The following is a 24,154-nucleotide window of genomic DNA, read 5'->3' as shown; positions in this document are numbered from 1 at the left end:
GGGGGTAGGAGAAATGAATGCTCCATTCTCTCCCCGCTACCCCAGTCCCCGGCCCTTCCTGGTGCCTTTTCTACTCTTTTACCTGTCACATTTAATCCCTGAGGCCTGGGGCAGGCTCAGGGCGGGTAAGGCGAGCCAGGGATATGGGAGGGGGAGAGACCGGGCCTGAGGGATACTGAAACAACAATGTGGGAGTAGGATATGTTCACCCTGATTATCTTAATGCCTAGCTCAGTTCTTGGCAGATAACAAATCCTTAGTAAATACCATGGTTATTATTATTATTATTAGGGCCTACTGGATGCCACACAGAGAAAGGCCTGGTGGCACAATTCCTGGACATCCCCAGGCTCACTGTGTGATACTGGGCAGACCCTTTGCTTCCTGAAATTAAGGGAAGTGGAGGGCCCTACTCACTTTATTGCTTCCTCCCAGGAAAGGTGGGAGCTTGGAGAAGTCGCAGCTGGGAAAGGGCTCTGGGTTCCGGACTCTTTGGAGGAAAGATTTTATAGTGATGCAAGCTAGAATCGCTATCCCGTCACACTCACACTTGGATTTGTACCCTTTATTCACTCTACCCTCAACCCCACAGCATTTATACCATAATTATTATTATGTCCATATCCATAAGTTATTGTAATGACTATCTCCTTCCTGTGGGAAGGGAATGGGTCTACCAATTCTGCTATATTGTATTCTCCCAAGTGCTTAGTATGCTATAACAGTAGTGGAGTTCAATATAGTGTTCTGCACACAGTAAGTGCTCAGTAAATACTAATGATTGATTGATTGATTGGAAGGCCTCTTGGAGGAGATGCGCTTACAAGAAAACTTCGAAGACAGACTAGGCCACACTTTACCATTAGCCAGGGCTTCCCTTTAGCCAGTTCTAGTACTCATGAACTTATTTTTGCCCTCCTTAGGACTCATACATATATGTCCACTCAATTGATTTATTTCGACCTCCCCAGTTGTAATTACTGTTATGCTTGCTTCTCTGTTAGAGTGTAACAGTTTTTGGGGGGCAGGTAATTCTGTATTTGCTATCCCGTATTTCTCCAGTGCTTAGTACAGTGCTCTGCACAAAGTAAGCACTCAATAAATACAACTCACTGATTGAGTGGGTGCTCCATGAATGTTACTGCTACCTCATCCTACTTCCACCTGAGCCACTGTCCCAGGCATGATTAAAACATTAGGTTTAGAATGGAAATGACTTAAAGATCTTCCTCGAGCATAAACCAATCTACCATTCTATAGAAACAGCAGCATGGCTTAGTGCAGAGAACACATGTCCGGGGGTCAGAGAACCTGGATTCTAATTTAGGCTCCGCCATTTGTCTGCTGTGTGACCTTGGGGTAAGTCACGTTCCATCTCTGTAACTCACTTACCTCATCTGTAAAATGGGAATTAAGGCTGTGAGCCCCATATGGCACAGGGACTGTGTCCACCCTGACTATCATGCATCTACCCTAGTGCTTAGTACCATGCCTAACACACAGTAAGTGCTTAACAAATGCCTTTTAAAAAAAACCAACCTGAGGGGCAACTTTTGAGTCAAACTTTGGGGTCAGGAAACTCTGCTCTTCACCACTCACAGAAATCAGTGTCCAGATGTTCATAGTCAAGTCATGTCACTCAGCCTTTTGAGAGTCATCAGGACGACGGCGCGCGTGCCACATTAATTACATACTAAGTCTCCCGGTTGCATCCAAAATCTGTTCTCATGAATTTCCTCCACTGCCAAACTCGGGAGATGGTGTCAACTGTGGCGGTTTACCAAGGGGAGGGGAGGAAAGGAGGGAAAAGAGAAGGGGAGAGAGCCAGGAGGATAAATCAGGTTTTAGAGAAGGGAAGATGGTTTGGGAGGGGAGGACAAGTCCCCAGAGCACAAGGACACTAAATGAACTTCAGCCCAAAACCTTTCACTCAAAATCCAAACTCTGATTTAAGATGAGACCTCTCTGTAATGGGATTAAGCTGCGGCTGTCATGACTAAGGTCCTGGAAAAAAATGTAAACTCCTTCCTTTCTTCCCTCCATGCCCCCGCTCCATGCCTATCATCTCAGGCAATTGGGCGGGCCAGGGTTAATGGTATTGTAGAATGTCCAGTATCGGGTGCTAGGCTGGTCCTGAACAGAGCGGATTGAGCACGGTGACAATAAGTTGCAAGCTTTAGGCAGAACCGTAACAGCTCTGTTATATTGTACTCTCCCACACACCTAGTACAGTGCTGGGCACAGAGTGAATGCTCAATAAATACGATTGGTTGATCGATTCTCCACAGTCCATAGTACTGTGCTCTGTACACAGCTAGTCCTCGATAAAAACTGCTGCTGCTAATGACAATAGGAGGCTTTGGTAAGGTAAGGGCAGTACATCAGTCAAAGATATTTATTGAGTATTTCTGTCTCCGGAGCACTGTATTAAGTACTTGGGAGAGTACTATATTATAGAGTTGGCAGACCCAGTTCCTGTCCACAAGGAGATTACAGGCGACAGGGGATTTTACAGTCTATGGGGACATATCAGCAAACATTGAAAAGGGCTGGAGGGTGGGCACACCCAGCCATCCCGCCTGACACACCGATTCCCGATTCCTCAGAGCTAGAGTTCGTGCTCATTTTTTTGGTTGCCGACAGTCCTCTGCCACCACTGCTACTCAGACCCACAGCACGCAGTTAATAATTATAATTGTTATTATTGTGGTATTTGTTAAGCGCTCACTATGTGCCAGGCACTGTACTAAGCACTGGTCTGGATATAAGCAAATTGGGTTGGACACAGTCCCTGTCCCACATGGGGCTCAAAGTCTCAATCCCCATTTTACAGATGAGGTAACTGAGGCACAGAGAAGTGAAGTGACTTGCCCAAGGTCACACCGCAGACCATTGGTGGAGCCAAGTTAGAACCCCAGTTCTGACCCCTGGCACCCTCTGACCTTCCTGGTCCACCTTTGAGTAGTGGGCAAGGCCTGAGCTATGCCAGGGGACTTGGAAGTGACATGATCTATTGGAAGGGGTCTGACTCTGGGAACTGGAAGACCAGAGTTCCAGCCCCAGCTCTCCCGCTGACCATTTTTTTATGATATAAATAAGAGCTTACTATGCGTCAAGCACTGCTCTAAATGAGGGGCTAGATATAAATTCATCAGGCTGAATACAGTCCCTGTCCCACATGGGGCTCACAGTCCAAGTAGGAGGGAGAACTGGTATTGAATCCCCATTTTACAGTTGAGGAAATTGAGCCTCAGAAAAGTGAAGTGATTTGCCCAAGGTCACACAGCAGGTAAGTGGTGGATCCAGGATTAGAACCCAGATCCTCCGGTTCCCAGGCCCATGCTTTATTCACTAGGCCATGCTGCTTCCCAAGTCAAGTCACTGAACATTTCTGTTAGATGGAATAATACCCGCTCCTCCCTACTACTCAGGGATATTGTGAGGATATAGTGAGATCACTGATGTGAAAGCCTTTGGAAAAACAAAAGAGTTATACACACTCAAGGAATTTATTATTATGATTGGAAGTGGAGCCCTGAACCTGAAGCAGCAGGAGACAGCTGGATCCCGGCCTCTCCTCGTGGTGGGAACCTAGAACGGGCCCTGCCTTCACTGCTCTGTGGTTTGGCTCAACAAACTGGCTATCTTTGGTTGAGATGTTTGGTCTGGAGGGATCACTGTTACTCATCCTCAGGGCTGGGTGCTGGTACCTACTCTAAGGGTGCCCAGACTTGGTGTAGGGTGTGTGTGGATGCTGCGGGGGGAGAAGTGGACTGCCCTTTATCTCTAAGACCAATTGAGAGAGAAAATAAGTAGTGCGATGTACTTGGTTAGCAGGTCAAATAAACTACGAAGTGGGGTGGGGGAGAGACAAGGGGGGCTGGCCAGAGTCCTGGGGGAAGGTTGCCCTGCCAGACCAGTGAGAAGCAATAAGCTATCAGTTATCACCTGACGAACTCCCAGAGTTGCTGCTAAAGAGCCAACAGAAGCTCCTTCAGAATCCAGCCCTGGGATGGAAATGCTCAGGACTTAGTGGATAAAGCATGGGTCTGAGAGTCAGAAGGACTTGGGTTCTAATCTCGACTCTGCCACATGTCTGGTCTGTGACCTTGGGCAAGTCGCTTCGTGTCTCTGGGCCTCAGTTACCTCATCTGTATATTGGGGATTAAGAATGTGAGCCCCATGTGGGATAGGGACCGTGTCCGACCCGATTAACTTGCATCTACCCCAGTGCTTAGAACAGTGCTTGGCACACAGTAAGTGCTTAAGTACTAAAATGATTATTATTATGATTATAAATGATTAGAAGGTCATTCACTTTAACGGTTACACCCCAAGGAGGAAGACCCAGGACCACTGGTGGTGAATACCAAGGTGCGTAGATCCCACCAAATCAGCAGGAAACCAACCCCAGGCAGAAGGCAGCACCCAGCCACAGTGTCTGAACACAACATCGGGTAGGGAGAGGTGAGGAAAAGAGCAGACCGTAAATTCTCCGAGGGCAGGGATCCTGTCTACCTACTCTAGTGCATTCTCCCAAACACTTAACACAGTGCTCTGCACACCATAAGAGCTCAATAAATACCACTGATTGGGGGAAGGAAGGAGGGGAATTGAGACTTGACTTCATTTAGAGGGTCTGAATGCCTTCCTGTCTGTGAAGCCTGCAGTTCCCTGAAACCCATGTTTCCTTCTAGCGGAGAAATCAACCTTATTGACCCTCATATGTAAGAACTGAGGGACGGGGACCGTATCTAATCCCCATCTGTGTATTTTTTCCTCGTGCTTAATACAGTGTTCTGCATTCGATTGGTGCTTAATAAAAATTATTACTACTACTGCTAACCGCCTGCTGAATTGGAGGTTGGTTAATTGACTGTTGGCTGGCACGGGTGGACTGCCTCCCCTTCAGTCCCACTGGTTGCTCGACCTGTCCTTCTCTAGTGTCTATAGCTGAGCCTCCTAAAGCCACTTCTTTCAGATTAGTCTAAGCACTATTTCCCCGCCCCTGAGGCAGTGAGGGAAGACATTACTCTGCTCCCAGGAGAGATGGGACAGGAGATTGAGGTCAAGGAGCTATCATCCATTACAGTTTCATTGAGGGCGAGTGTAGAACAGCAAGGCACAGCTGCCCTGATTAATCAGCCCCTGCCCCCCCCCCCCCCCCGCCAATCGATCATCGCCCATGTCCCTCCCCACAAAGGTAGGGGTTGACGGCACTGTTTTTTTTTTTAAGTTTCCCCCTGCCCCCAGAGAGTTTTACGATAATTCACATTTTCCCAAAACAGCTTAAAAAAGTAAGATTAAAGTTGAAAATGGATCTAGAGCACAAATCAAGTAAAGGAAAACGAGTCGGGGGAGGGAGAAAAGGGGGTAAAGGGAGTTGCCAATATCTGGCCCCACCACTCGGTCAACCCTTCCTGCAAAGCTGCAATTTCTCCTTTGCACCAGTAATCCAGGGGATGGGAGGAGAGAGAAGGAGGAGAGGAAGGGAAGGGGAAGGAAAGAGGGAAAGAATAGAAGGAAGAAGAAAGTAGAAAGGGGATCTGGCTTGCCCGAGGGGCCTGGCGTTGCAGGAAAACAGCTTTGCGGCTCCCAGAAGAGGACGCCAGGGTGAAGGTGCTGGTTCTCTAGTCAGCTGCCCGCTCGAGGTGGGGGGAGATGAGTGTACAAGCCGAGACTAATAAATCAGAAAGGAACCAAGGCGGGGTGTGCAGGGGAGAGAGTCTTAAAAAATGCGATTGGCCTCAAAGACATTTCCTGCCTTGTCCAGCTCTGAAACTCCGTCTGGTGGGCGGTGGGCTCCTGAACCTCTCGACCTGCTGGAACTGGGCACAGTCCTCTAGCAGATAGGCAGACTCAAGCAACAGGCTGAAGAGTGGGTGGGTTGGGGGTGGCAGGGGGCAGACGAGGGGAGGGCAAGGGATGAGAGAAATAGCTTGGAGACGGTCAGGCTCCCTTACCTGATTTCCTCTTGGTGCTCCCATAGTCCCTGAAAAAAAAGCAACAACAGATAGACATGGTGAGTGGATGGAGAAGAGGGAGGGAGGGGGGTCCCAGCCGCCCTCCCATGCGCCCCAGGGTCCGCCCTTGCCCGGGAGCAGGAGCTGAGGGACATGGACCGGGGCTCAGGCCGCCCGGAGCAGTGACTGCTGCCGCTCTCCAGGAGCAGCTGGTGCTGCAGCAAGCAGCAGCATCACAGGCTGCTGGACCATGTGACTCCACGGGCAGAACCAACCGTAGTCAGCTTCCAAGCCAGGGAAAGGAGGGACCGGGAGTTCCCCTCCACACCATCCCACCCCCACCCACCCTTCCTTTTATTTCCTTCTCTCTCCTCCTCATTGCCTGCATGTCTGTCTCTCTCTCACCCACACCTCTATCCTGCAACCCATCCTGCCCGAGGCAGAGCCAGCCCTTTGTAGAAAAGCTAGAGCTGGTGGCTGACATTACCCCCAACCTGCCAAGGTGAAACAGCCCCTGGTCTCTTTCTGTTTCATTGCTCTTTGTGTGATATAGAAGGAAAGGGGAACACCCGGTCCCAGCCACAGAAACAAGGCTCCTCGTTTCTCTGCCCTTCTCCGTGGTTTACCCCAGACTGGCTGGGGTAACACCAGCATGGGGTTGCATGGGGGTAGGTTTGCGGAAAAAGTAGATGGCAGCACGGCTCTGTTCTGCAGCTTCAAGGGGAGACGACACCTGGGATGATGAAAACTAGAGCATCATGCCTGTCTGCGATGGCCATCATCTCCGGGTGCCTGCAGGCTGCCTCCCTGGTAGGGAGGTGGGAATTTGAGCACTGAGAGGTTGGCTCCTGGCAGGATTTAAAGGGAGATGGAGCAGGAAAGGGAATGCGGGGTTCGGCCCGGGGAGAGATTTTCCCAGCACCTCCGCCTGGGAGTGGGGGTAGGAGGTGGTCGTCAGCTTCTCCAGTCTTACAAAACTAAGCTGTAAGGGGTCAGGCCATTTCTAAGGTGGTCTGATGACTTCAGGCCCTTCTGAAAGTAAGTCTGGCAGTTTCTTACTTCGCCCCTTTGCCAGCGAAAGGCACGGCCTTTGAAAGAAAGCCAGTTTCACACAGACAAGATGGCTTTATGCAGCAAACAGGTTCTGAGGCTCAGTCCAAGGGGAACTGAGGAGGGAGATGTGAAGAAAGGCCAGAGAAAGTGGAGCAGAGAGGAAAGAAATCCTTACTGCAGCAGTAACTTCTGCAGCAACTGGGACTTTGACTATCACTTATCTAAGGGCTCGCTAACGGAAAGTCTCAAAATTCCCTTATTCCCTCAGGTTTTCCCATTTGCCTTCCATTCCGTTTTTTTGAGGTATTTGTTAAGCCTTTACTTTGTGTCAAACACTGTTCTAAGCAAATTAATTAATTTGATCACGGTCCCTGTCTCGCAAGGGGTTCACGGTCTAAGTAGGAAGGACAACGGGAGAACTGAGACATAGAGAAATTAAGCAACTTGCTCAAGGTCACACAGCATGCAATTGGCAGAGTCAGGATTAGAACCCAGGTCCTCTGACTCCCACACCCTTGCTCTTTCCACTAGACCATGCTGCTTCTCTTGACCAAAGTCTTCCCGTTAGCCAGTAGGTAACAACTGTACTGTCGCTTTGTACAGGGCACTTTCCTGGGTCTGGTGTCCAGCAATTTGGATGATCAGAAATCAACTGCTTGGGGTGCAGAGCTGAATTTGATGTTATCCTGGGCACACTGTGAATGCAAATGCTGCAAATTCCTGGGTGGCCCCCACAGCCGTCGCAAAGACCTGAAAAAGGCTCTCTGCCTGCCGAAGCTGGAGGATGCTCTCTTCTGACTGCTTGGCATTGCTAATTGAGAAGCAGCGTGGCCTAGGTGAGGGAGCACAGACCTGAGAGTCAAAAGGACCTGAGTTCTAATCCCGGATCTGCCAGTTGCTTGCTGTGTGACCTTGAGCAAGTCACTTACCTTCTCTGGGCCTCAGTTTCCCTCAACTGAAAAATGAAGACACCTGCTTTCTCTCCTATCTAGACTGGGACAGGGACTGTGTCAGACCTAATAAATTTCTACCTATTTCAGGGCTTAGAACAATGTTTGACACATAGTAAGTGCTTAACAAACTGAGCTGGCAACATGGAGGCTGCATGATCGCCTGTCACAGTACCAGAAAAAGCACTCCTAAGTCACTTCCCACAGACACCAACATGCAACTGTCTCGATTCAACCGGACAAGCTGAGGATGAGGAGTTGTGGGGTGGATGATACAAAACAGGGTAGCCCCTCCGAGACAGCCTTGGGGGCAATTAATCAGTAACTTCTTGAGCATCTAGAGCGCAAAAAGCCATACTCAGCACTGGGAGAATAAAACAGAAGCAAGATGCATTCTGTGCTTTTAAGAAGTTTATGGTCTAATGGGAGAAACAGACGAGAAATATTTACTGGTATTGGTAGCGGGAGGAAGAATGAGGATACAGAAGGAAGTAATACAAACATATCAGGATGAGACAGTTGAATGAATAGTTGAGAAGCAGCATGGCCTAATGGATGGAGCACTGGCCTAGGAATCAGAGGACCTGGGTTCTAATCCTGACTTTATCACTTGACTGCTGTGTGACTCTTGATAAGTATCTTAGCTTGACTGTGTCTCAGTTTCCTCATATGCAAAATGAGAGTTAAATACTGGCTCCCCTTCCTCCTTAGACTATGATTCCCTATGTGGGACAGGGGCATTCTGATTGCACAGTATCTACCTCAGCACTTAGCATAGTGCTTGGCACATAGTAAGCATTCAACAAATACCACGCCTATTAGTATTGTTGAATATATAGAGGTATCAACTCAACAGCCACTCCCAGCCCTTGCACATTCATTTTGACACATCTCGGCACTTGTATACATATATTTTATGTATATGTATAAAAATTGTACATTCATTTTGATTACTCTCTTTGTAAACATTTCTCTAACTTCCTTTCCCATTACAGCGAAAGCTTCTTGTGGACAATGACTGGAGTTTCATTCTTCTGTCGTACTTTCCCACGCGTTTAATACCACGAATCCCACCCAGTGGGTGCCCAATAAACACCATTACTACTATGAACTTCACTTGAGTCCTGAGGATAGGAATACAATACCTAAGTGCTAAAGGTGTCAACAGGAGAAAGTGGCCTGCATGGTTGGATGGAAGTCTGTAGAGTGTCACTGTTGAAGCCTCTGGGTGACGCTGCAGGAGAGATAGGGAGGAAGGCTGCTCGGAGGAGCTCAAATATCTGTCATGGACCATCCATCAAGTGACTAATTGACTCTGAATTAATCAGGAGTGACCATATTTAAGACGGCTCCAGCGGGCAGACAGATTCTTCCCCAATTTTCTGAGGATCCCACGTTCGTAAATCCAAAAGCATGAGTTCAGCCAGGATCTGTGGGGGTAGGCCCAATTTGGATTCAGGTACTAGAGTTTCCACTTTGGGGTGGGGAGAGTTGGGAGTTGGGTGCAGGAGGAGGATGGTAGGAGATGGTAGGAAATATGGGGAAGAGAGCTTGGGTATTTTATCCCAGCTCCGCCACTTGTCTGCTGTGTGACCTTGGGCAAGTCACTTCAGTTCTCAGTTAAAATGAAGATTGAGGCTGTGAGCCCCATATGGGACATGGGCTTTGTTTATTATCTTGTATCTACCCCAGCGCTTAGTTCAGTACCTGACACACAGTAACTGCTTAACAAATACCATTTAAAGAAAAAAGAGGGATCATTCAATCGTATTTGTGAGAGATTTTTCTCCTCTGAAAAATACAGAGATTAAGTGGGAGGCATCTGCTGCAGGAAGAGATCACGTGGTTTTCTAGCAGAAGAAAACAAGGTGCTTGTAGGGAAGCCAGAAGACTGTTCTGCCCAGGCTCTAAGAGACTGCAATGTTTATTGCAAGAGGGGTGGAGCAGTGAGAGATAATCAAGTGGAAGGCGGAATGGGGTATCCAGAGCACTGTCCTAATTAAAATCAGGGCCGGCCCATTGGCTTTCACCAGCTTCTGTTTAATGCACTTGAGACTCTTCTGCGCCCACGCCCCCTAATTCTGATGAGTGCTAAGGGAGGAGGGGAGGCACAGGGAAAGAGGAGAGGTCATTTCCGACCATCACTCGGCTTCTGAATCTGATAATTCTGGAGCTAAATTGGCAGACCAGCAGAAACATATGCCGGCACCCGATAAATACCCTCACCCCGCTGTCAGCTGGCTGACGTTCTGACTCCCTGGTGAGAGCAAAGGATACTTTGATGCTTAAAACCATTTTCTCCCCAGATCGCCAATTCTATAGTTGGGAAGCTAACACGAATCGGCAGTCTGGCAATTGAGGAGTATACACTCCCTAGGATCTATTTCTCGTCCATCGTGGACTTGCTGTGTGGTCTGGGGGCGGGCTTGCTACCTCCCTGGGCTGCAGTTATTTTACCGTTGAGTGAAATTCTCGGAACGCCGTCATTTGAGGAATCAGAGCCAAGAGGTCCAGAAAATAGCCTATAGACCCATGGTGGCCCTCCCTTTCCTGAGCCTCAGAGGCTCGCAGTCTGCCCTCCCAGGTGCCTTTGGCTTGTCCCATCATCAGCAGGATGCCCTTCCTCTACCCGAGCCAGCCCTACTCCGATCTGGCTGCTCCAGGCAGCTTCAGGCCTCTGGATTTTTTTAAAAAGGTAAAACTACAAAGAACTCCTGGGATAGGTGTACTATCCCTGAGGAGGCAGCATGGTGGAGTGAAGGCAGGGAACCTACCCAATCAGAAACAGCAGAAAGTAGCACGTTGAAGGGTTTCTCAGCCCACTGTTTCTCAGATTGACCTGGGGCAGGAGATGTGTGAAGACAGCCCGACCCTTCTCACTTAGCCTCTTGGATTTACTTTTGGAATACTAACAATCCACTTGATCAGAAGATGACATGGCCCAGCCACTTAGTGTTATCTTTCAGGGAAAGAAGCCCTCATCCCTTTGGGGAAATGTAGGAGGAAAGGCAATGGGTTAAGGAAAAGAGCTTGGGAAAAGTTGGGGGTCAGATTAACCACTGGTTCACTGTGACCTCAAGCAAGCCATTTAACCTCTCTGGGTTTCAGTTTCCTTATATTTAAAATGGGGATAAGCTACCTAATCTCTCTTCCTCTTCATTCTATGTGGGACCAAGACTGTGTTTGACCTGATAACATTGCCCTTATCTCAGTGATTAGTACAGTGCTCGGCACATTGTGAGGAACACTTAATAAATACCTTAAACACATTTAGGTGAACTGAAAAGAATATATAAGCTCCATTTCTCAGCTCTCTTAAAGATGCAAATTGCTAAAACTGAGCACAGGGGTGAGTGGGTGAGTTTTTGGAAAAAGCAGACTGGCTCAGTGCTGGAAGACAATAGATAAGTATTCATGGGTTTCACCTTTACCAGATAAAGGCCCAGAAACTCAGCACAAATGGCCAAGCTACAGCTCTCTCCAGCTTCAAATCCTTCCTCAAAAACAAAACATCCCATCCAGGAAGTCTTCCCTGATTGAATATCAACCTCGGCCCCTCAAGGTCCCATAAACCAGACACCCACCCTTAACATGTCTCATTCCTATCTTAATCACTTATGTGTATGTTTTTATTTGCATATTAAATTTCTTATTCAGCTATTTCATTCTGATATGCTTATGCAACTTCCTGTTGTGTCCTTCTTCTTCTTGCTATTTGTAAGTAATTTTTGTTTTTGTCTCCTAGTAGATAGTAAGCTATTGAAGGGCACTCATGCACCTGTCTTTACTTGTTACTGCTTCCTCCTATCTCTTATTTCGGTGTCTCTCCCACCATCAGATTGCAAACTCCTTGAGAGCAGGGCTCATACCTACTAATCATAGAATGCTCTACTAATTCTATTGTATTCTCCCCCAAGTGCTTAATAATTGATCAATCAGTGAATGGCAGTCATTGAGGGCATACTGTATGCAAAGCACTCTACTAAGTGCTTGGGAGAGCATAATATAACAGAGTTGGTAGACACAGTACCTGCCCACAAGGAGCTTATAGTCTAGAGGGGTAGGCGGACTTTAAAATAAATTACAGAGATACCCACAGTGCTGTGTGGCTGTGGGTGGAGTGTTTAAAGGATACAGATCCGAGTGGGATGGTGCAGAAGGGAGAGGGAGTAGCGGAAATGAGAGTTTAGTCAGGGAAGGCCTTCTGGAGGAGATGTAATTTAAATAGAGCTTTGAAGGTGGGGAAAGTGTGGCCTGCTGTATATAAAGGGTGAGAGAGTTTCAGGCCAGAGGGAGAATGTGTATAAGGGGTTGGTTGTGAGAGAGACAAGATCAAGGTTCAGTGAGCAGGTTGGTGCTAGAGGAGCGAAATGTGAGGCCCAGGTTGTACTCTGCATAGAGGAAGTGCTCAGTAAATGCCATTGATTTATGACTGATGGATTGATCACGAGAGGCAGAATCAAGAGAGGCTGGGGTGCTTCATAAAGCAAATAACTGAAAGAATAATAATAATGATAATAGTAATAATAGTATCTGTGAAGCACTTATTATGTGCCAGGCATGTTCTGAGCCCTGGGATAGATAAAAGCTAATCAGGTTGGACGTATTCCCTGTCCCATGTGGGGCTCCCTGTCTTAATCCTCATTTTACAGATGAAGTAACTGAGGCACGGAAATTAAATGACTTGGCCAAGGTCACATAGCAGACAAGTGGTGGAGCTGGGATTAGAAACTAGGCCCTTCTGACTCCCAGGTCTGCGCTCTGTCCACTAGGCCAAGATGCTTCACAAGAAGGCTGAGAGTGCTTCTCGTCAAGTTCCAGGCCCCCAGAAGACAGACTCGGGCCAACTGCACTGAATGAAGACACGGTCGAAGAAGGTCAAGGTGTTGGCCTGGTGCTCAGGGACTGTTGAACTAGCAGGGAACTTTCCTTGAGATAAAAGGCGGCTTGCTGGGAAACTGAACGAGATGAAGGCTATACTGGAGATATGGTGAGTGAAAGGGGGTTGGAACGTTTTCTTGTGGGGGTTTCCGAAACAGGGGCTCCTACTAGCTTGCCAATGAACCCTACCGAACCTCGTCTGTGACAATCGCCTGCTGAATGTAAGGGTGGGGAGGAGCCCTCAAGGAATTAAACAAACAAGAATATTAAACACATTCTGAGGGACCCAATTATTCACACTAAGGGAAGGGATCAGAGCCGTGGAAAAATCCAAAAATTGAGATAATGGGACCCAGGGGAGACATCTTGGCCTCAGGCCAGGAAACTGGGAAAGAAGCCTGGAGGTTGAGGGGGTGCAGAGGGGAAAGACAAACTAGAGGTCATTGGACTGAGGGGGCTGCTGTTGTGGGAGAGGCTTAGAGGGCAAGGAGGCAAACACTGCTCATTTTAGAAATCTGCAGTGGATAAACCTCAAAATGGATGATCTACCCACAGGTTTGTGAGAGTAGCCGGTATTTTGATAAGAGTGTGAAGATAGTTTAATAGGATGAAAAAAACTAACAACAAAAAGCAAGTGTTTCCAATCATCTTCCAAAATTCCATAGTCGTCTGAAATTAATCGTGTTTTTGAAGTTGTTGTTTTTTAAACACCCCCTTGCAAACTTTTTAACCAAACTCCTTTGCATCTGGGGTACACGTATTAAATATTCTCAGTAGCAGAGTAAATGCCTCCCTCTCCTTCAATTAAGATAAAAAATAGAAGAATGCAGCTTTTTAAGCCCCTATTCATTTCATGATCTAAATTGTTGTATTGTGGCCCCACCATCACGAATCTGCCCTTTTTCCAGAGAGGTCAAGCTTTCCAATAGTCTCAGAATGGCCCCTATTGTGATGGTCCGGCAGAAGTCAGAGTGTCCAGAATTCCTAGCCCCAAGTCAAAAATGAATAAAATTCCTAAGGAAGAAAGTCTGGTCCCAAGCTGGGCTTTACAAACCAGGCAAGCTGCCGAGCCTTGAAATTTCAAAGGGTCATAGCCACTTTCAAAAATCAGAGTAGGAGCCCTGGAATCACCCATATCATTCAAAACGATGTCATTCCTGTACATATATTACATTTTCCTTCCAGAAAGTTCTAGGAAAATAAAAATGGCCAAAGTGTACCCATTTTGTAGATAGGAAAACTGATGAAGCACGGAGACACTCTCTTAGTTAAAGCAAACGCCCGCAGTCCAGTGACAACCTTAGTCTGGAGATTCATTCCAACATCCTATTCTCCCAGAATGTGTCTGCCTTGCCAGCTGATGACCCTGGCTATCAACAGACTCCTCAAGGAACTGAGTTCTAAGCATAGATTAGAAAGTTGCAACTCACATCTACATTATACCTGGCTCCTTTCACACTCTTTTTATGGGTGAATTTTCACTCATCCTCCAGGAACACTTTTACTGGATCAAACAGGGTGCATTAAGAGAAATTAGTCCGTCGGCAAATGGTCCAGACCTCAGGAAGCAGGCAATGCTGCAACATTTTTTGGCGGGTGGAAGGTTTTTCTGAATTTGACTCAGAGCAACATCCAGGTCAGCCAACCTGAACCAAACATACCCACTGGGAGCTGTGAGGGGTGATAATTTCCTTTAGTCATTGATTCACTATGAGGAATCATCTCTGCTTTTCAAAGTCATCCCACCTTTCCAGCAGAAAGGGAAATCATAGTGAACGACCTCCAGATCTCCCATCCTGCTTCCGTAATCCCTGGGAGGACCCAGCTATCTTTGATCATCGGCTGCCCATATTCTGGAAGTCCAGTAGCAATGTCTGTTACAGAACTTTTACTGGACTGAACAGGATGTTTTTGAAGAAATTAGTCTGTTGGTAAATGGAAAACTTACCTCAATGCGTGCCCCGCCCCCCCCCACCGCAGACTGTAAGCTTGTTGTTGGCGGGGAACGTGTCTAGCAACATCATTGTTTTATACTCTCCCAAGTGCTTTGTACACAATAAGCACTCAATAAATATTACTGATTGATCTTAGTTTCTTTCTCTGTGTCTTCCAAAAAGTCACAGCATCAACACAATGACTAAGACTTACGCTCCCATCCGTTTCTGTTTTGTCTTGTTTGGACCATCAGGGATGTGAGTTACTTCTCAGCCTATATTTCCCTCCAGAATCATCCAGTCTCCCCATACCCTTATCTGACTTTAGCAGTTGTAGGATTAGGAGAATTCCGAGGGCTTCCCTTCCCAGCCCAAGTCTTATCGCCTCCTGCCAATAACTAGAAGTCCACAAGCAAGCTGAGCTACTACAACCATGTCACGCATTTGGCCTTTGCAAATTATTTGCACCATCCAGTGTATGTGGAGCGGGAAGGTCAAGATTCAGGTCACTGCCCATCTTATGGTCCACATTAGAGACACAATAAATACATGCATTCTACTAGGTGCTTGAGGTACATAGAGTCCCCTGCCGGAGTTACTAACAGTATTCTGGTAGAATGAAAGCTCTTAGCAAGTACTCTGTTGGACCGATAATTTTAGGAATGAGTTGAGAGGGAAGAGTGGGCCTGCTGCTGCCCTGTTATTTTGGACATGGGTGGGCTTAATTGGAAAAGGGGTCCATAAGAAAGGCTACCCCTATTGCTCTACGTTCTGACACCCCCCACCCTCCTTTGGGGAAAAATAAATTTAGACCTTAAGCCTAAACCACACAAACCCAGCCCCAGTACAGTCAGCCAGGAGTTGTGGCAGCCCCAGCTAATGGAGAGCTCTCCATCTTCATGGGTGGGTGGGAAAGAGACATCTCCCGGTTTCCCACCCAAGCCAGCTCCATCCTACTGAAGCTCAGGAATCGTTCCAGCAGGGGCCAGCTGTGCTGCTGATCCTGACACGGATTCCATCGGAAACAATGCTACCTCCCACCTTCCTGGAGGTGGAGGACCACCCAGCTTCTTCTAACAAGCTGGGAATCACCTATCCCACCCGGCAGTCTGGGAGGACCTCACAGCTTTGAGGTTGGCCATTGACTATGCAATCAGTTCTTAAAGTCGGAGGAGCCCATCGCCACTTTCGAGCCCGTCGCCACTTTCAAACCCTACGGCCTTTTCTGGGGTCGGGGGGAAGATCCTGCTTTTCCAGGTACAGGTACCCAGGAAGTTTATAACCCCGGATAATGAACAACCAGCATTAGCTCTAGCTGTCAAAGAAGGGGCTATAGGTCCCAAAACACTGATCTGGCCAATTATTTTGCTAATAACAAGCAGCTAGCAAGATCCCATTCATATTTGATAGCTCCACTTGGCTTCTCTGCCTCCTTGCCTTGAAAATGCAAATGACGGCAGGCACAACTTCAACCAGTCAGAGTCAGAAGAAACCCCTGAGCAGGGCTCAAGATTCCTGGTTCTGTCTTCTGACCCATGGCAGCTGGCTTTCTCCATCTGCTCTAGTTATCTTTTTGCTGCCCCAGGTTTAAAAGGTCATCTGGGACCAGCCTGGAGCAGATCGACTGTGTAGCTGAACCAATTTCTATTAAAGCCATTCCCAATTTCACCTTCAGTAATTGGGCTTTTCAAAGTATTGACATGCTGATGAGGGCTTTGGATCAATCCTTCGTGAGGCTAAGTAACTGGAGAATCTATACAGCTCCAGGGAGAAGGAATTTCCTTTTCTCTCCCTCTCTGGTGGATAGTGGGATCCCTCAGAGGCCACATAACCCTGACTTATGTTACGCAAAGTATTTCTGCTGCTCATGGAAGGGTTTCTCCTCCCAAATGGCTACTGCCTGTCAGATATTGCTCACCAACTCTCTGTTCTGAAGCTCCTATTCACTCCATCCACTTCCCTTCAGTAACAAAGGGCACTGGAACTAAAGCTCACAGTTTTCTTGCAGGATGGGTTGTTTGGCTCAAAGTTGGCCGAGTGACTGTATCCTGCTAAGGTAAGCTGCTCCCGGAGCCTGGGGCCAAGGACTAAAACATTTAATGACACGTTAGCAAACTTTATCAATAAACAACCCCTTTATCAGCCAGCAAGAAGAGTACCCTCATCCTTGCTTAGCTCACCTAACACTACAGGGCCCAGTACCAACTGGGGCATCTGACTTCTCACTGGTTACACAGGGATGACTAAGAAACTGGCACCTGTGCATTGGCATCCCTCCAAATACTGCCCATAGTTGCCAGGGATAAGCAGGTGACAAGCTGACAACTCCACATTTGACCTAGTTGGGCAGGGGGCTAAGCAGCAAAGATCTGTGACAAGAGCCGGCCAACAGGAAGAAGTTGAGAGTTCCTGTATGAGTCCAGAGGCAGCAGCGAAGACCCTAAGTATGCTCCAAATTTCAAGGTCTTCAATCAATCAGTTATATTTATTGAGCACTTACTGTGTGCGTCAATTATATTTACTGAGCACTTACTCTCTGTAGCACTGTATTAAGAGGTTGGGAGAAAACAGTATTATAGAGTTGGTAGACATGTTCCCTCCCCACAGTGAGCTTGTGGTCTAGAGGGGGAGACAGACATTAATATAAATGAGTTTTGGATATGTACATAAGTGCTGGTTGTGCTGAAGGTGGGGTGCATATCAAGTGGTTGAAGGTGTTAAATAATACCAATTTTTAAAAAAATCTATGAAAATATGTCCTTGAAGAGTAAATAGCCTCAGGGAATGAGTATAATTAAGAGGCAAAATCAGCAAGACCTAAAGCAGTACACACTACAATGCTAGCTCAATACTGTTGTGTGACCTTGGGAAAATCACTTAATGGTGTCCAACTTTATTAGCTTGAATCTACACCAGCTCTTAGTAGAGTGCTTGGCATGTAGTAAGCATTTAACACATACCAGAAAAACAATTCTGCCAGAGAGGGCCATTTTAAATGATGGGATTTAGGCAGCATGGCCTAATGGGTAGAACCTGGGCCTGGGAGCCAGGGGACCTGGTTTCTAATCCCTGCTCTGCCACTTGCCTACTGTGTGACCTTGGACAAATCATAATTTCTCTGCCCCTCAGTTTTTTATCTGTAAAATGGGGAGTAAGTACCTCTTCTCCCTCCCCTTTAGCTGCGAGCCCCATATGGGACAGGGCTGTGTCTGACTTGATTACCTTGAATCTATCCCAACACTGGGCACAAAGTAAGCACTTAAATACAATTATTACTTTTTTGTTATTATTGTCCTCATCTTCACCATCATCCAGGCCATTTCCTAGATGTTAACAGAATGTGGGTTCACTGGATGAAGGAAAGCAGGGGATATCTCAGGCATTTGATGGGTATAGCCTGGTCCATACACCCCAAAATTCCCCCAGGATATCTCTGTGGAGGCTAGAGGTCATCGGTAGGGGAAGCACCGAGGGTTACCCAACTACTGGGTTATGTGTCAGTGACAATCCCAGCAATTTATCTGGAAGATGAACATTCCTCACTCAACAGCAGGGTGTGAGCAGGAAGAGCACCCAGGAGCTGTCGGCTGCTGCGGCTGGGACCCAGAATGTTCTCTCCCACATCCACACCCCAGCCAACCCTTTCATAATGTGGATTGTCGGTTACAGGTGGGTCTGACAGCAGAGGGAGAGGGTGGCTTGACACACCCATCCCCACTTCTGGTAAAACAACATCAGCACAAGTCCCTGCTCATTTTTCTAAAAAGGGTTCAGTCCATATCTTCCCACTCCTCAAGAACCTCTAGTGGTTGATCATCCACCTTTGCATCAAACTCCTTCCCACTGGTTTTAAGGCACTCAATTACCTTGTTCCTCCTACCTTACCTCACTGTTCTACTTATTACTGCTTATTCCATTCTTCTAACGCCAACCTACTCTCTGTACCTCGATCTTATCTATCTCATCCCCAAACCCTTTGCCTACATCCCACCTCTGGCCTGAAAATCCCTCCCCTTCACATTCAATAGACCACAACTCTTCTCAGCTTCAAAGCCTTATTAAAATCACATTTCCTCCAAGAGGCTTTCCCCAACTAAGCCCTCATTTCCCCTGCTCTCTCTCCCTTCTGTGTCACCTGTGCACTTGAATGCTCCTTACGCATTTGATATTATTACAGTTATTATTATGGTATTTATCGTTTACTATAGGTCAAATACTGTTCTAAGTGCTGGTGTAGTAGATACAAACTGATCATGCCAGATGCAGTCCCTGTCTCAAGTGGGGCTTATTGTCTCAGTAGGAGGGAGAACAGGTATTGAATCCCCATTTTACAGATGAGGAAATGGAGGCACACAGCAGTCAACTGATGAGGAAATGGAGGCACAAAGGAGTCAAATGACTGGTCCAGGTCATACAGCAGTCAACTGGCAAAGCCAGAATTTGAACCCGGGTCCTCTGACTCCTAGACCCTTGGCCTTTGCACTAATCCACGCCACGTCTTTCTTCACCCCTTCTTCAACCCCACAGCCATTACGTCCATATCCTTAAACTCTGCCATTTCCCCTATCTGTAATTTTAATATCTGTCTTCCCCTCCAGACTGTAAACCCCTTGTGGGCAGTGAACGTATCTACCAACTCTGTTGTATTATATCATCAGTGATATTTATTGAGTACTTACCGGATGCAGAGCACTGTACTAAGCACTAGGGAGAGTTCAACAGAGCAGAGTTGGTAGACACATTCCCTAGCTACCCTCATGCCGTTTCTCAGCCCAGACCACATCAGACCAGGGAGTCCTGTGTCCCTCCAACGAACACCCCACCTCACTCCAAGGGAGCCCCTCCCCGTCCTCTCAGTCAGGCCCCTATGCAGTCTTCAAGTGGCCTCAGCTGCGACCTGAAATCAGAGCACCCTGCTCAGGTCTGGGCCATCTGGGAAAACACTGAACTCGGCAGAAAATCCTCTTGCTACATACGTGTGGGAAAATTTATGACTTCAGATATCTATAGCTTTCCAGCCACGAAGAGGGTTGGTTTCCCTTTCAGACAGACAAGTCCTATTTCAACATAAATGTCTACCCACCCCCAGAGCATCTGAAATGCATTAAAAAAGTGCAAGATAGGAGAGACCAACATACCATCTCCCCTCCCCCCCTCCTTCCCCCTGCCCCCGGCCCACTTCCAACAAACCCCATATCATTGTTTAAATATTCCCTGGAGTTTCATATGGACCGAGATTTGGCAGGCTGGCCTTATCTGATGGATAATAAAAGGAATGACTACAGTGAGGTGACATGACAAATGTTTTGGTGGGCAAGTACATAGAAAAGTATTTAATGGGGGGGGGAATAAATATCAAGGCTTCCAATCAAGAAGTTGCCAAGTCTCCAGAATGCCAAAAGACAACACTTCTCCATATGTTGGGAAGGGAGACATACTGACAGGCATGCTAAAGGAGAGACAGGCAGGCACAGAGGCAAGAGTCAGGGAGACAAAGAGAGAAAGAGGGAAGGAGATGGAGTTTATTTTTTACAGTAACTAGGTTACAAAGGAAACACAGCCGCAGAGAGTGGAAGAGTGAGAAATCGGGCACTCGCTAAAGTTAGATTCCTAACGACTGTTTTGTGTCTTTTACGAAAATCAACTCAGAAGTAAAACTAGTTAGTGGTTGCACTGCATAAATCAAAAACAACAACTCCGCATCACTTTTACCTGAACCCTCTGACACTGCCCAAAAAGAAAAAAAAAAAGCACCATTCCTGAATTTGTAGGGTAAACAGGGAGTCTAGTAGTGTGGCCTAGGGGAAACAGCATGAGCCTGGGAGCCTTCTAATCCCAGCTCCACCACTGGTCCACTGTGTGACCTAGGGCAAGTCATTTAACTTCTCTGTGCTTCAGTTCCTTCATATGTAAAAATGGGGATTAAATCCGACTCCCTCCTACCTAGACTTGAGCCCCATGCGGGACAGGGACTGTGTACACATTGATAACCTCGCATCTACTCCAGTGCTTAGAACAGTGCTTGGCACATAATAAGCGCTTAACAAATACCACCGTAATAATAATAATAATCAAAAAGTTCCCTGCCTGGGGCACATCCTACTATCCTCGAGAGTAGTTCAGTCTGTTAAAAACCAGTGTTCTCATTAACTTGATCAAAGGCTAGCACTAGCCTTAAAACCATCTGTTTTTATACTAATAAAGTTAATTAAATTGCTAAAAATCCATATTTTTGTAGAGCTAAAAAATTCATATTTTTGAATTACTTATAGGCTAAACTTTGCCATTATCAATAAACTCACACCACATAAACACATACGACTCTCTGGTCAAGTGGCCCCTGTTGAAAACACTCGGCCACCCCTGCAGTGGATGATGTGGCAGGGTTAATTCCACTGGCGACTGCGGGTGAGCTCACTTCAGGAGTGGCTCAGCCGCTGCTGCGAGGGAGAGCGCTGTTCTCTATACAAGTGTTGGAAGACAAAGGTTGAGTGGAGTTCTGTTGAAAAAAAAAAAAAGAGTTCAAGTGACGAGCGATACAGAATGCTGCGCGATCCCAGAATTATGGTCATCAATCTCCTCTGACATTGCCGGTTCCTCTGCTGAGAGGAAAACGAGCTGTTGAGCTGTGCAAATTTTGAAGTTCATGATGCATCCCTTTCTCCATTGCAAGCTCTTTGGAGACAGGGACTGTTTTCTCTAGCCTGGAACCCAAGCACCTAATCCTGTGCTATGCTCCTTGTGGCCCTTGGGGGCTAGGAGAGATTTCCTTTCAGAGGGGAGACTGCTCTTTCTCCCGTCTCCCTATCCCCACCCCACCACACATGTCTCCACGCCAATCCCAATGTAGTCACACTGTAGTTTTGCATCACCTTCCATAGTCTTCCAGGACTTACACTTTCTTAGAGAAGCTGTGTGGCCTAGTGGAAAGAACACAACCTGGGAGTCAGAGGACCTGGGTTCTAATTCCGGCTCCACCACTTGCCTGCTGTGACACCTTGGGATAGTCACTTTACTTCTTGTGCCTCAGTTCCCTCATCGGCAAAATGGGAATTTAATACCTGTTCTCCCTCCTACTTAGACTTAGACTTTATTAGGGAGAGATTCAGAGTGCTTCTCTCCCAAGGATTTAGTACAAGCCACTATTTTCCCTGGAACATTATAAAAGTATCTGATCTGAAGAAACACCAGATTTCATTCCCGACCCATTTGGATCCACTCTGGTCACTAGGACAGAAATTCATTCAATCATATTTATTGAGCGCTTACTGTGTGTAAAGCACTGTACTAAGCACTCGAATGACAGAATGACCTCAGAGGGCCCACTAACTCCTAAGGAAAGCCCTTCAAACCACATCATCCTTCTCAGAGATATTCACCCTGTTCCTCTCCCATTATTATCCCTGGTTGGCTGTCGCTCAAGATCTCCTGGGAAGGAGATTACACAATCTCCTTTAAGTCCGGCCATCTAATCTCAAACCCCGACAGCCAGAATGCTTTATTTCTATTGGGGAAAAAGAAATTAGTTTTGGAATAAAGCATCCTCAACCTCACTGTACTACTGAGGCCCGTAGTGGCCATTTGAAAGAGGGAATGAGGCTACACCACAAAAATGGACAATTATGCTTTGGGAACGGCCACAATAAGGCTGCAGGAAGGTTTGTTCATGCTCTCCCAGGCAAGAGCAGGGATTGCTGCAGGCCAACAACACACAACGTTTGTAGCAGCCCAGCCAGTTGTTGAGCCGAGCTGGCATCTGCTGCAGTGGCTGGTGCTCTCGGCCGCCCCGTTACAACTTATTTGGAGTCTGTAACCTCTTAACTGGAGTTATGTGTGACCATGTGGATTCCATCTAAGGGGGGTATTTCATTCTTCCTTTTCTTCTGTGGTAAGTTAAAAGAACTGCTGATGCCTGGAGGGAAATTTTGAAAACAATTAGAAAAAAAATGGGGGGGGGGGGGCGGGGGAGGAGAAGGAACTTCTCAGGTCCCAAACCATTCTTCTTGGGAACTGGGTCTTTTCCCGGAAGCCCCTTTTCTTTGTTCCACTAGGCCTACGCACCAGACTTGGTTTCTTTCAACCTCATTCTCTGTGGCCTTCTATTTCCCCTCTGGGAGCTGCAATCTTCTGTTTGTTACATCACTATAGGTTGCTATGGATATTGTCATAATGCCACAGAAGATATGAATTCAGTGAAATTCCATGCAAACATCTCCAAATTAAAAAAAAATATATGTAGAAAGATATTTTACCTCTAGAGAGAGATTCTCCAGAGAATATCCCACTGGTGGGGGAACATTTTTCTACATCCTCTGGCCCCTGAAGGCAAAATCCCCCCATTTACATCTTTACTGCTCCAGGATCATTAGTGAGAGGAGACTCAAGTGATTAGGTCTATTCCTTCTTTCTAGGCAGGCATCACTGTTCATCCAGCCAAAGACCTGTTGTACAGGAAAGTCAGCAGGCTCCTTGAGGGCAAGGATTTTGTCTACCAAATCTATTGGATTGTTCTCTCCCAACCATTTACAGAGTTAGGCAACAGAGCGAGTGCTCAATAAATACCACTGATTGATTGACTGAGATACCCAGGAAGGAGTAAGGGATAGCCCCAATTCTGTAAGTTAGTATGAGTCCTAGAATTGAGGCCAATATGATAAAAACCCGGGCAGCAGGCCAATCAGGATTTCAGTGTCTCATCAGGAAATGCATCATTTCCTGTATTACCAGCTGTCGTGTTCCCGGCTCACCTCATCCTCTATTCCTTAATTGGATGGTAGGGAATGGGAATCCTGCCCACTTGAGATTATCCGCACTAATGGAGAACGAGCAGGGGTGTGTATCACACAAAAGATGATGCATAATGCAAAACAAGGGAGAAGGTTTGGGCCCCACTTGGACAGTAAGGGGCAGCTGCCCCGAAGGCTACCCAGCCAGGCCGCCTGGCTTGGAGTCACCAGGAAAGAGTCCCTTTTGCACATGGCGGTTTCTGCAGCTCTGAGGAAAAACAGGTTAGCAGCTTCGAAGCACTTCAAAATTCATCTCAAACAACCCAGGGGGCAGATAATCCATATGTTCACTGTATAGGCTCCCTCCTATAGGCAGCAGAGCTACTGCTTTCCAGTATCATGTGGGGAAGAGGGTACAATCAAAAGCTTGCAAGTGAGTGCAGCATTCTCTGGCTTAGGGCAAGCAGCCAGAATGGAAGTGGAAGAGCATTAGACTTGGACCATTTCAACCAGACCTCTGGAATGGTGGGACTACCGGAGCATAATGGGCCCACGTCCTGCCTTTGGTGCCTGAACAATCCTTGCCCTGAATGGCCACAGGCTGGAAAAAGGGCATCATGGTATTTCTGTGGATGATGCGCAATTCT

At 47.0% G+C, this 24,154-nt stretch overlaps 1 protein-coding gene across 3 annotated transcripts in view; it reads right to left on the bottom strand.

The window, feature by feature from the left end:
* SH3PXD2A (SH3 and PX domains 2A) overlaps nucleotides 1-24,154 on the bottom strand; it is a 296,155-nt gene that overhangs the window by 105,970 nt on the left and 166,031 nt on the right. For all 3 annotated transcript variants that reach the window (XM_029081354.2, XM_029081356.2, XM_029081355.2), the window contains exon 6: nucleotides 5,964-5,992. In XM_029081354.2, the coding sequence (XP_028937187.1) occupies nucleotides 5,964-5,992 (29 nt within the window). The remainder of the gene's footprint in view (nucleotides 1-5,963; nucleotides 5,993-24,154) is intronic.

This window comes from Ornithorhynchus anatinus, chromosome 16 (assembly GCF_004115215.2).
Source record: "Ornithorhynchus anatinus isolate Pmale09 chromosome 16, mOrnAna1.pri.v4, whole genome shotgun sequence".
Lineage (NCBI taxonomy): Eukaryota > Metazoa > Chordata > Mammalia > Monotremata > Ornithorhynchidae > Ornithorhynchus > Ornithorhynchus anatinus.
The sequence above is the reverse complement of the archived record's forward strand: the minus strand, read 5'-3'. Positions and strand labels throughout refer to the sequence as shown.